The sequence below is a fragment of the Scomber japonicus genome, chromosome 21 (assembly GCF_027409825.1).
Source record: "Scomber japonicus isolate fScoJap1 chromosome 21, fScoJap1.pri, whole genome shotgun sequence".
Lineage (NCBI taxonomy): Eukaryota > Metazoa > Chordata > Actinopteri > Scombriformes > Scombridae > Scomber > Scomber japonicus.
Window position 1 is genome coordinate 15,848,468 of NC_070598.1, and position 12,505 is coordinate 15,860,972.

The 12,505-nt window shown below is 38.6% G+C and overlaps 2 protein-coding genes across 3 annotated transcripts in view; one reads left to right on the forward strand and one right to left on the reverse strand.

Moving 5' to 3' along the window:
- The window catches only part of relch (RAB11 binding and LisH domain, coiled-coil and HEAT repeat containing), a 32,096-nt gene extending 28,613 nt beyond the window's left edge, over nucleotides 1-3,483 (reverse strand). For both annotated transcript variants that reach the window (XM_053342856.1, XM_053342855.1), the window contains exon 1: nucleotides 2,788-3,483. In XM_053342856.1, the coding sequence (XP_053198831.1) occupies nucleotides 2,788-3,241 (454 nt within the window). In that variant the 5' untranslated portion in view covers nucleotides 3,242-3,483. The remainder of the gene's footprint in view (nucleotides 1-2,787) is intronic.
- Nucleotides 3,484-3,738: 255 nt separating this feature from the next.
- pign (phosphatidylinositol glycan anchor biosynthesis, class N) overlaps nucleotides 3,739-12,505 on the forward strand; it is a 15,421-nt gene continuing 6,654 nt past the window's right edge. Inside the window, exons 1-18 of the mRNA XM_053342858.1 lie at nucleotides 3,739-3,949; nucleotides 4,536-4,788; nucleotides 6,148-6,269; nucleotides 6,472-6,570; nucleotides 7,280-7,386; nucleotides 7,792-7,916; nucleotides 8,127-8,257; nucleotides 8,368-8,487; nucleotides 8,677-8,717; nucleotides 8,881-8,940; nucleotides 9,199-9,291; nucleotides 9,563-9,618; nucleotides 9,951-10,029; nucleotides 10,387-10,569; nucleotides 10,693-10,832; nucleotides 11,228-11,327; nucleotides 11,511-11,603; nucleotides 12,445-12,505. The exon at nucleotides 12,445-12,505 is cut by the window's right edge and continues 31 nt beyond it. Of these exons, the coding sequence (XP_053198833.1) occupies nucleotides 4,562-4,788; nucleotides 6,148-6,269; nucleotides 6,472-6,570; nucleotides 7,280-7,386; nucleotides 7,792-7,916; nucleotides 8,127-8,257; nucleotides 8,368-8,487; nucleotides 8,677-8,717; nucleotides 8,881-8,940; nucleotides 9,199-9,291; nucleotides 9,563-9,618; nucleotides 9,951-10,029; nucleotides 10,387-10,569; nucleotides 10,693-10,832; nucleotides 11,228-11,327; nucleotides 11,511-11,603; nucleotides 12,445-12,505 (1,837 nt within the window). The 5' untranslated portion in view covers nucleotides 3,739-3,949; nucleotides 4,536-4,561. The remainder of the gene's footprint in view (nucleotides 3,950-4,535; nucleotides 4,789-6,147; nucleotides 6,270-6,471; nucleotides 6,571-7,279; nucleotides 7,387-7,791; nucleotides 7,917-8,126; nucleotides 8,258-8,367; nucleotides 8,488-8,676; nucleotides 8,718-8,880; nucleotides 8,941-9,198; nucleotides 9,292-9,562; nucleotides 9,619-9,950; nucleotides 10,030-10,386; nucleotides 10,570-10,692; nucleotides 10,833-11,227; nucleotides 11,328-11,510; nucleotides 11,604-12,444) is intronic.

Sequence of the window (12,505 nt, forward strand, 5' to 3'; positions counted from 1 at the left end):
TTTTCTGATTTCTTTAGTATTCTATCACAGTAAATTAAATATCTTGGGGTTGTTGACTGTTGGTTAATAACTGATTGATTATTTCAGAAAATGAGCGACAGATTCAGCCATTGTTAGTTGAAGCCCCAGTTTTATAGTCCAACATAGACTAAGCACAGAACAGCCAAGCAAGCTATCATCACACCCACCAGACGGATAATTTCTTTTATCATGTTTTTTGACTAGCTGTGAAGTTATCATGCTGTGCCATGTAACAAAGTGTTACATAGGACCGTTTAATCATACACACCAACACCCTCTAAGTGTATAATCTTCTGCAAAGCATATTTATTCCCACACAATGTGTAAATTTAAAGTTAGAGGTGTTGTTTATTTCTTTTGTAGGGTTATAATACTATGTAATCTTTAGGAATCACACAGTCAAAAGCAGAGTACTGAATGTCTTGCTCGTTCGAAATATCACATGAGACACTGGCTGTCTAAAACCTGTCCTTCAAACATGAGGAAAAAGATCATTCCAGTGATCACATGAGGTCCTAGCTATCAGATCATGCTAGAAAGAAAAGTGAGTGACATAGCCTTGGGCTGAGTCTACTGCTTTTCGCCTCCTCAACTCCCATCAGCTGCTTCCTTTTTTCTTTCTGCATATGGTAGACTTGACATTTGTGCTTCCTCATGGATTTAAGGTTTATATGAACCCTTGCTCTCATCAATAGCTAAGACTGAGACGACAATTTCTCCCTGACCCTCTTGTCAGTTTCACAACGGGGGAACTGTCAAGTCCTGTCATGCTTTTGGAAGACACCATCATAAAACATTTATTCTGTTACTGTGCTCCAAGCCTTTTGGGATTGGTATGATAATGCAATCACCAGACCTTAACAACCACAACACACCACTCATAGTTGTTTGTGTCTGCTGCTATGGTCGCTAAGACATATATGGTGTGTGGAAAGAGCAGTCTACCTAAGTATTTAATTCTAAAGGGTGGTGTCATGCTGACAGGCAATAGATGCTGCAGTGAATCTGACTGGCTGCCATCTGCTACAGTATCTACTGGTGCTAGCCTCAGGCCAGATGCCAAGAGCCACTCTCAACAATATATATCAGTCTCCTGAGACATCGGGTAAATGTCCATTCTACTGCATCTAAATAAAGAAAAAGAAATCTTCCTCTGGTTATCAAACCACTAAACATTTTCTTTTGTGTATATTCATATCTTGCATTTCCCACAGCTATGTAAATAATTGCAATGAAAATTCATCATAAGCTTGCACCAAAAATGTAAAAATACTAGTTTGGTACAATTCTGTAAATACCTATTCTTATGAATATCTATTTAAATCCAGGAACTGTTTACTCTGCTTTGATCCTGTCAGCAACTTACTGCAGCCAATTTTGACAGATAGTGAAAGAAATATTTACTTTATTTAAAGCTATTGTCCACAGATGTGACATGCCACTTGGATAAACCAACACGATGCTGGGAGTATCTTCTACCAATCTGAAACTTATTCATAAAAATAAATAACTTCTGCCTTATTTTACAATGGTGGGATAAGGGAGGAAGACCTGGTAAACATCTGTTATTTTTTGTAAAATCAGGGCACTGAATAAAGAAAGGTAGGTTTAAGTCAATACACAGACTACAGTGCTTCCTGCACTGACCCTATCTTTGAAACGATCTAATACACATATTAGATCGTTTCAAAGATAGGGTCAGTGTGTAACCATGCATGTGATTTAGTGAATTCATGACTATCCCTTTATCCTGAATCTAAGGTAAATACTTTGACAAGCCAAGTCCAATCACTGCTGAGAATATCCAGCTCAGTCATTTCCATTAAAAACTAATGGGATCATTAAGATCCTATTGAAAACATTTGGAGACAATGGCATTTAATATTACTCTATCTATCACTTCATTCACTTATACTGATCCAAAGGACCGTAGAGCTGTTGTATGGTGCCTTAGTTCAGTGTGAATACATTTACTCCTCTCATCACAGTGAAATGGGACCACAAGAGATAGTTTTGTCCCTCATATACCCTTTTAAATACCAAGCTCCCCTGTCATGCTTTGCCACAGTTGAGTTAAAGTTTATGGTAATACCATTGCTGCACTGTGACAGCTTCATTTGTGATTGCCACCATCAATAACATTTGCATGGCATGTGTTTTTTTATAGGCGCAGACTATTTTCAGCTACAGCACAGGTTACACAATGCTGCAGATTATTCCATAAAGGAAGCCTGGAATAAACTGTACACAAGTATCAAAATTACTGATAACGCCAGATGATGTAGGTTCAAACCCAGTTGAGGATGTATAATACCCAATTGAATCCTCTTTAGTAACACACTAGATTCAATGGCATGACCATAGCTAAATAAAGTAACGTCTGACCTCTGACCTGTCTGTGGCCTGAAGGAAAGGGTAATCATGTATTTTCCTGCAGGGCTCAATCAGGCTACGTGTTACATCAGTGTGATTGCAAACTGTAGAGCTGCTGCCACTCAGCATCTTTCTCCCAGCAACTAAATAGTGTAGTTCAGCTAAATTACATTTCTGTGATGCTCTATAATCTGTATGTCAGCCAATACAACTAACCCACAAAAAAACACCCCGCTTGTTGGCTGTGGGCCCTAGTCCGGGAGAGCAGGTGCAAGCAAGCGTTCACCTCATGATAGATAGCTAGCTAGTGGGTTAACTTTGTGTAATACAATATTAAACACGGAGCGAGCTGGCAGCTACGCGACTAGCACCGGGGAGCAGCTAGCTACTTACTCAGCGGTCCGCCAGGTCCGAGTACCTGGTCTTTTGCGGGCGGAGTGCCGCTCTGTCGCTCGAAGTTGCCCGGGTTAGAGAAATAATCTCTCAACCTCGGAAGCTCTCTACCTGCTTCCAATAGCTCGGTATGAAACTCCAAGGCCGTGAGGATGTACTGGTCCCGTAATAGCTGAGAAGCAATGACATCCACTGATACCCGTATATCGGCGCTGCCTGCCATAGCAGAGGTGGCCGCGGCCGACACCGAGATGCCCTCGCCACTGGGGCTTGTCCGGTTGCTAGACAGCAGCAGCGTCGGAGGTTCGGCATCCGCAGGCGGGGAGAAAGGATTGCCCGGCGGCGGCCCTGGAGCCCCGTCACTCGGACTTCGCTCTGTGTCAACTGTTTCATTTGGACGCCGTTCAGCCTCTTCCTCAGAATCACTTAGATTAAACGGGTTGACCGACGCCATTTTTTGCACTATAAAGATTTTTCCTTTTAGCAATCTTAAGCTAGGCTGCTGCTTCCTGAATGGATATTAAGCTAGCAAAGGTTTGGTAGGTGGCTTTGACAAGGGGAAAGAATGCGAAACTATGATTGGTCACATTTATCCTTAAGACCGCCTTTTTAATGGAATACTACACACCGATTGGATACTGGGCAGACATTTGACAGCTGTATTGTGGAAGAACCATAACCTATGAAAATAATAATTTCCAGCGAAACTATACTATAATAAAAGTAGTTGTGTAATGAAAACCAACGCAATTACTTTTTTTAAATCAACAAAAGTGTTTAAGAGGGATACTTTTTGGAAAGAAAACTGACTGGGAAACAAACATCCGAACTACGGTACCCACAATTCAGTTGGACAGTACAAACGTTAACGTCAAACGTCAAAGTCACAACAAGGAAGTGGATACTCACAGCACTTGAATTTCTTGTACTAATCTTCTTAGAAAGGGGGACAGTTGGTTTTTATAAAAGCACGTACTTAAAGATTAGGTCAGTCTTGTTTCATGTAACAAACCCTTGATCGGTCGGGTTCTCTGGATATATATTTAGTAATCTGCGAAGACAAAACGTAAGCTAAATCAGTGTGTTTTAGCAGGTGCATGGGTGAAGTGGTAGTAGATAGTTTTGCTAGCCCATTCATTCATTTTTGGGACGTTACATCCAGGTAGGACTTTTAGAAGAACTCAAAGATGCAACAGCTGCTTTTCTATGTCACTCGTGTGTAAACAAACTTGAATCAGAAATGTGTACCATTAAAATGTACCAAACTTTCTATGAAAGCCATTATTCCTGCCCATTGCCAACGCGGAACAAAATTAACATCAGCCATATGCTATTCAAATATGCAAGTTGCTGGTAAATTGACTTCGCCAATTACCCAAAATAAAACAAAGCTAATCTATTTAGTGGCTGTTAAGAAATGAATATTCACTAACCATTTAGCTGGCGGGCTAAAACGTAAAATTTGAACCCTGTTTGCAAATAACATATGGTGACAGAAGGATTACTCCTAAGCAGTCTTCACATGGCCTGTGCTTTCAGCTTAGCCAGACTGTTATACTGTACCTGTCTAATACCTTCTTCTCTATTTGAAGTAACTCCTTAACATCGAATTTAATGTTAGACTGACTGTATAAATGTTTCTCCAGTTTTTCTTCAATCTTTATTATTCTGTCTTTGTCTCTTCTTATTTCCAGCCTGTTTTCTACTCACTTTAAATCTCTTCTTTCCCACTTCTGCTTGTGTTGCAGACCCAGTGTGACACTCATCGCTCAAAATGAGGATGATCACCTTTTTCCTGGTGGGACTAACAGTCCATGTGGTCTTCTTCGTTTCCATCTTTGACATCTACTTCACCTCTCCCTTGGTCCATGGTATGACACCCCAGGCCACGCCACTGGCACCCCCTGCCTCCAGACTGGTGTTGCTGGTGGCTGATGGACTCCGAGCAGACAGCTTCTTCACCCTTCTCCCCAACGGCTCATCGAGGGCCCCATACTTGAGGTTGGGAAACTGATACAGAGCATTGATAAGTCTGAATGTGGTAATTAGTCTATAACAGTGATGTCCAACCGGGGGGTGGTACCACCTCAGGTAGGTGCCAATGATCCACTGGGGGTCATGAAGCAGTCTTGATTTTAAGGAGTGTAATAATTTGAATGTGTTAAATATATCGCAAGGATAGGGGCGTGTGAAACATGAACATCTCTCCTGTAGTATACACAGAGGTTAGCTGGCAACATAAACAGGGAGCTGATGGAGAAATGGGAAGCATCAGGGAGAAGAGAATGCAGCCCTGCGCAGTCCTCATTGTGTGAGTAGTGCAGCAGAGAGACAAACATCAGTGGAGAGTTGACATAACAAGTACAGTACATTGGTTATGTTGCTGTAAGTGCAATATGAGTTTCGTGAGTAAAAAGCCAAGAAGAGCAAAATCCACGCAAAATATGGGCAGAATCACAATAATGAAAATTTTTGTGGTAAAGAGTGTGATTTATGCAACAACAAAATGAATGATAGATAATAATAGTAAACAGAAAAATGAGAATAAGAATGGCCACTGATCTCAGAGCTGCTGTTGAAACACAATAGCCAGTAACTAAGAAAACTGCCACTCATAAGTTCAGTAACTATCAAATGGCTTCAACCCTCTTATAATGCTGTTCCACTAATCTTTAAGTCTGTCACACAAATGTAACATTATATATACTCAACACAACTAAAATGTACATATAAACTACTGATTTCTGCATCCAGCCTATCTGGGATAACATCTGCTATCACTCTGCTGTTGATAGCAAACAAAAACATGCCACGTATTTAATGTCTCTTGGTATTTCATTGACATATAAGATGAGAAAATAATCATTTCAATCCTTTTCAGCATCACAGAACAAACACAAACATATATATGACAGTGAAATAAAAAAGAAAAGGAAATCATAAAGCAGAAATTGTGTTAATGATAAGAGGAAAATAATTTTAAGTTTATATATTACCATTTTACAGGTATTAAGAGGTTAGGTTCACTACTTCATTGAACAATTCATTGTCCCATGCTGCTACTGTATTTTTATTTTAGCAGTGAATATATTTAAATATAAAGTAAGTTATGAGGTTCCTTATAACTATTTTTTGGTAATTACACTTTGCCAGGGGACGCACCAGAGTTTAAAAAGATAAAAAATATGGGTCCCTCAAGAAATAGGTTGGGAACCACTGGTCGAGAACAGAAAACCGAATGTATGGCTGATATTAGTTGTCTGTTGCCTTTTTCTTGTGATACGATTAGAATTGCAGAGTATGTAGTGTTTATATACAGTATATGACCTGTGTGTTCATGTGTGTGCTTCCCAATACTAGGAGCATCATAGAGGAAACGGGTACCTGGGGTGTGTCACACACACGAGTCCCCACTGAGTCTCGCCCTGGTCATGTTGCTCTCATCGCTGGCTTCTATGAGGATGTTAGCGCTGTTGCCAAAGGTAGCTGTATGTGCATGTTTGTTTTGAAAGGCTGAATACAAAAAATAGCAATACAAAAAATGAATTCATTGGATTGTTTGGCACCCATATGTTTGTGTCATTGTGAAAGTGTATGTTGCTGATGACTACTTTTGTGTTCCTTTATTTGTGACTGCAAGCGTATTGACCTTTTGTGTGTGTGTGTGTGTGTGTGTGTGTTCAGGTTGGAAGGAGAATCCTGTAGAATTTGATTCTGTGTTCAATGAGAGCAGACACACCTGGTGCTGGGGAAGCCCTGACATTCTGCCTATGTTTGCCAAAGGTACACAGTACACTCAAGTCAAATCAACATAAGGAAACGCCCCAGAGACAGTCTGTGTCTGAATCACACTCAGTGATACATTTTGTACTTAAAGGATCAGTGTGTAAGATTTAGTTGCATCTAGCGTAACGGGCTTGGCAGAAATTAAATGTAATATTCATAAACATGTTTTAATTAGTGTATAATCACCTGAAAATATGAATCACTGTGGGAGCAGGCCCCCTTCCACAAAGCCTATCATGTTTCTACAGTAGTTCAGAATAGACAAACCAAACGCTGGCTCTAGAGAGGGATTTTCATGAGTTTTGTGGCTACCATACGTTCTTCTACACACTTGGAAGGGGAGGGTGAGAGTAGGGCGAATTCAGTTGGGTGCAGTTTTCAACCTCACCACTAGATGCCTCTGAATCGCGGACATTGATTCTTTTGAACTAGCAAAAGAGGAATAATTTATTTTCACTATAATTCCATCTGTAAGTAACACAAAGACACAACAAATGACTATTAGGCTATGTTTCATCCATTTTCAAAAATATGATCTTATGAAATTGGTATCCATGGTAAAATTTGCATCAGTTTAGGGGTCCTTGATGTGAAAAAGTTATATATATATATAACTATATTTTACATTATTACTGTATTGTAATTACTTAAAAGGTTTTTTTTGAATAATTTTAATAAAGCTAATTTCCTGCTGTGTTACTTCTAGGTGCTACTGGAGACCATGTGTACACCCATACATATCCAGCTGTGGAGGAGGACTTTGCCTCCACTGATGCATCCAAACTAGACAACTGGGTGTTCACTCAAGTCAAAGTATGATAGTGGAAGTTATAAAGATAACCATCAATGTTGCGGTGTGGATTATAATAGTTATAATGAAGTGATTAATTCATAACTGAGTTAGATTGTGTGTTTAGAAATCAATTTCTGAAGGTTTGCATTGGTAGTGGACCAAACACTTTTGTGCTTTGTATTTAAGAACATTTTTTGAATAATAATTCCAGGAATTGTAACAGTAGCTAGGACAATATTTTCTTATATGAAGCTCACATTTTTCACTTACAATATAATGTGTGTTTTTATTTATGATCAAATGCGTTTTTAGTTACTATGAGGTTTATTGGGAAATAGAAGGTTAATAGACAATATAACCAGACTGCCTTGGTACATTTCCTTCTTGAATAAATCCAAATATGTTTCATTTTCTCTCTGTACCAGTCATTCTTTCAAGCAGCAAAGTCAAACTCCACTCTAAGGGCCAGTCTACTGGAGGATAAGAACGTTCTCTTCTTGCATCTGTTGGGCATCGACACAAATGGACATGCTCACAGGCCAATGTCACAGTGAGTTAAATTTTGTTTTGTTTTGCCATTGATCATTGTTTGAAACACTCAACATAATATAATGTAAATCTAAGGTGATCATACTCTTCTAAAGCAGCTTTGAGCAGCAATAGTGGTATCTTTATCTACAAAGAACAAATGTGACATCTGAATATCTAATACTCGTAGTTTTAAGGCGTTTTAAGGTGTTGATATTTGTCTTTTGTCCAGGGAGTACCAAGAGAATATTGGTCTAGTGGATGCTGGTGTATCTGAGCTGGTGTCTATGGTAGAAGACTTCTTTGGTTATGATGGCAGAACAGCCTATGTGTTTACTTCTGATCACGGCATGACCGATTGGGGTAAGACTCTTGTTTATGTGTGTGTTTGTACTATCTGAAGGTAAAAAAAATAAAGATTGTTCATTAGCATATGAATTCAATTTGTGACTTTTTGTGTGATGTCTCTCCAGGTTCCCATGGTGCAGGCCATCCCTCTGAGACTCTCACACCTTTGGTGGTATGGGGAGCCGGTGTTCATAATGCCCAGCAAGTTACTGAACCTCAACTGTACAAGGACAGCTACTTACAAGGTACAAAACTCATGAACTACACTCACAGCTGTTTACTTAAATGTCCCCAAGATGTTTTAGCATGAGCCCAGGTTTTCCTACACCTACAAAAGGCAGTTATTTCTCAGCAGTATGTGCAGACTGAAATTTTGTATTTTATATGATATTTAGTTTTTGAATTCCCCTGATTTGTACTTTTGTTTTGCACAGATTGGAAACTGGAGCACCTCCAAAGGGTTGATGTCAATCAGGTAAGACCCATTTGCTCTGGGCCTTTAAATTCTACCACAAACACCAATTGCTGCCACTAAATTAATTGTGTATGAAACCAATAATTGACAGTACCTAAAGGACCCACAGGCACCTGTAGTTCAATAAAATATGATTTATTTTTCTATTTTTGTTTTTCTTCAGGCTGACATTGCTCCCCTCATGGCATCTCTCATTGGTGTACCCATCCCTGTCAACTCTGTTGTAAGTTTAGACACTGAGTTAAAGGAGAAAATACTGAAGTCAATTGTCTTCTTGTAAACTATATGCATGCAGGTGTGTAGTTTATTACCAAGTTAACGCAAATGGATTTTGCAAGTACAGTATAATTCAAAAATGAAAATCAGTAAACTAATAGAAAATATATTTGCACATGTATGACTGTACAGGGTTTTCTCTAAGTATTATGATACAATTTTTATTACCTTATGATCATCACTGTGTGTATTTATATCTCTTCAGGGTGTGTTACCTCTTCTCTACCTCAACAACAGTAAGCAGTTCAAGGCAGAGAGCATGTACTCTAATGCTATTCAAGTACTGGAGCAGTTCAAGGTACGATAGCATGCAGCTCTGCTATTACTGACATGTTTTGTCACTAGTGTGCCACAGAGAACAGTAAAACCATCACAAATTTGTAAAATAAGACTGCTGTTGAAATTGATAAATATGTTGTTATTAATAGTAATAGATGAGTGACAGTATTTACTGATTTGTAGCTTTAAATGCAAAGCCGTTTTTAAGTTTTGAATTGTGGAAAGCATATGACTGCACATCTTGTCTAATTCAGTCATATATATCTATGGTATTCATCTATTTTGTTTAGGTGAAAATGACCCAAAAAAGGGAGACAACCTTGTCTTTTCTCTTTACTCCATACCAGTAAGTACAATAAGTCAGTTAATGAGTTAATGAGTAACCTTGAGTGTGTGAGAGTTTTTTCTTTTATTACTGTCTGTGTACTTTCTAATAAAACATGTGTATCAAGGGACCATGTTACGCCCAAATCATGTCATTTGCAGAGTGTGAAAGTGTTGGAGATACATTGCAATAGTTGCCTATTGCTGGTCACTAAAAAATGAACATGTTTATATTAGCCTTTATTGTTTTGCAAGTGTAGGAGCAAATTAAGCATGTCTTAACCTACGTAAAACCATATTTAAATACACATATACTCACTCTGTATTTATTGCTTTGTCTCCCTTTCCTCTTAGACTACTTACTGAGTCAAAACAAGCAGAATTCATTCGCACGGCCAGAATACTGATGCAACTGGAAAAGTATGAGGATGCTGTGAGTATCTTGTCAGAATAGTCTGTAGGTAAATTAACAGCTGTCCAAGTGATTGTAAGTCATTCCGAGTTAATTATTTATCATTGAGACCTATTATGATGCAGCGCAATAATAATACTCAGCTGAAATTGCAGTAAACTTGCATAACTGTGGTAAATGCCGTCTACAACAAACCCATGTTCTTTGTTGTGGTTTAAATTACCACTTCACTTTCCTCTTTCCTCCCAAGTTTCTTTTTTTGTTCCCTTACATAAATTGCTGATTACTCCTCTTTCCATTTCCTCTATGCCAAACCCTCCACCTATTTGTCTTTGCTAAAGCATTCCATTTCATTTGCCCCTGTCTGCCTCTGTCTAGATCTCTCTGTGCCAGTCTCTGATCACCAATGCTCTGGATGGACTGGTTTACTACCATACCTACGACAGGTTTTTCTTGGGCTGCAGTGTAGTGCTGGGATTTGTAGGTTGGACCTCCTATGTTGTCCTAATCATACTAAAGACTCATGCGAGCCTCAACAGACGTCCCAGTCTCCTCCAACAGGTCAGATCATACTGTGTAATCCCTCTCTGTCTTTACCTCTAAAGATTCCTGCCACCAGAACAAGTTTATGAAATTTGATTGTCTCATTAAGTTGCATTTTTGGTATTACTCCTGTGTGTGCAGATCCCCGGGCGTACCCTGATGAGGCTGTGTATGTGTGTCACCATGGTGATCACTGTATTCTTGCTTATCCAAAGGAGTCCCATCACCTACTATATTTACTGCCTGCTGCCTGTGCCTGTGTGGTACTCTGTTCTTAAAGAGTGAGTATCACAAACACTCATGAAAATATTGAATAGATTAATGAATGAAATACATATCTGGACGCATTAAATATAGTCTAATCAAACAAATGCGTATAGTTTCTCCTCCTCCCGGTGGGGTGAACACCACACACAGACAAAGGACCAAATATCAAAAAACATCAATGGAGATCACATTCATTCAGAGAACATACCTGTTTATCAGTGAATCAAATACGCTTCACACATAGTTGATACATGTCTTGAACAGCCCCACTGAGGTGATAAACTTGATCCTTTGATATGTTATTGTGCATACTCATGTTTCTCTTTGATAAAACAGTTGATTTTCAAATTTCAATCTTTTTTTCTCTTTCATTGCAACAAAAAACAATCTCATTAATTATCCATTTTAGATCTGGAACTCTAATAGATTTGATTCGCTCCGCTCCATCTCTGCCACTGTGGAAATGTTTTGGCTATTTTGTGCTGGTGGCGTTTGGGATTGAACTACTGGTAGGTGTCTTCAGTGATGTCTTCTAATTACAGATAGAGGCATATTTGTGCTTCAGTACACTCATTAGCCTTTAGCTGACTGCCATATACACACTACATATTTTTCTCAGTGTTTAGGGCTCCTCATGTACACCATGAGGTTACTCTGTACTGTGGATGACACTTTTCCTTTGCTGCCCCCAGGTGGTGAGTTTCTTCCATCGCGCCATGCTGACTCTGGGTCTGGTGGTCCTCTCTCTCTGGCCCATGCTGTCTGGACTTTTTGGCAAGGCCAAGGTATACACATCACAAATTGACAAATGTTAGCTTCTACAGTCACAATCCCCCAGAAAAATGTATTGTATTTGAATGATGATTCTTACACCTTGGAAATTATGTGTCCAGGAAGTTAGGGGACCTTCTTATAATGATAAGTAAATGTGATAGCAACATTTCCATATCACATAAGTCTTGACTACTTTTAGCTACTGCATGGACAAATAATCACCTTTGTCAAGAAATACAACTCATTTAGATTTGAATTGGACACAATCTGACTCTATATTACACAAATGTCTAATAATCTTAATTCATTTTCATGAATAGATAATGGATTAAAAAATGTTTTTATTATTACCTATTAGATTTTTTTTTAACATCTCGCCCTTCTTAGATTTCCATAATCACATTACTATATGACACTAGTTACTAATAGCCACAAACGGTCATCTGCCCTGATAGGCTTTGAACTTTAAAATTGTTTTTCTTTTTCTTTTCTCTGAAATGAGTTCCATTTTTCTTTTGTAACATTTTAATTCTTTCAGGTGTTTTAACATCTGTTAACATCAAGACACATGGCACAAAAGACAGATCACTAAAATTATATAAAAAAAAGATTCAATTGAAAAACTGATGCACAAAATGAATTAAACAAAGTGGTTTGTAGTGGAATTTTTTTTTTCACTTTAATGTCTGTAATGTCAATTCCCCTAAAATAGGGACATTTTACAAAATTAGTTCTTGCTTGCTCCTTTGCACTTTACCATCAGTCTACTGCCAGACAAACACCTGGTTGTTAAATTATTAACTCTTATACAGTACCTCACTATATTAACTCTTTGTCTTTGTACCTGTCTAGTTCCGTTCATTGAGCTGGTTTCTGAGCTGTCTGTGTTTGGCTGCTTTCCCTCTGATGCCGG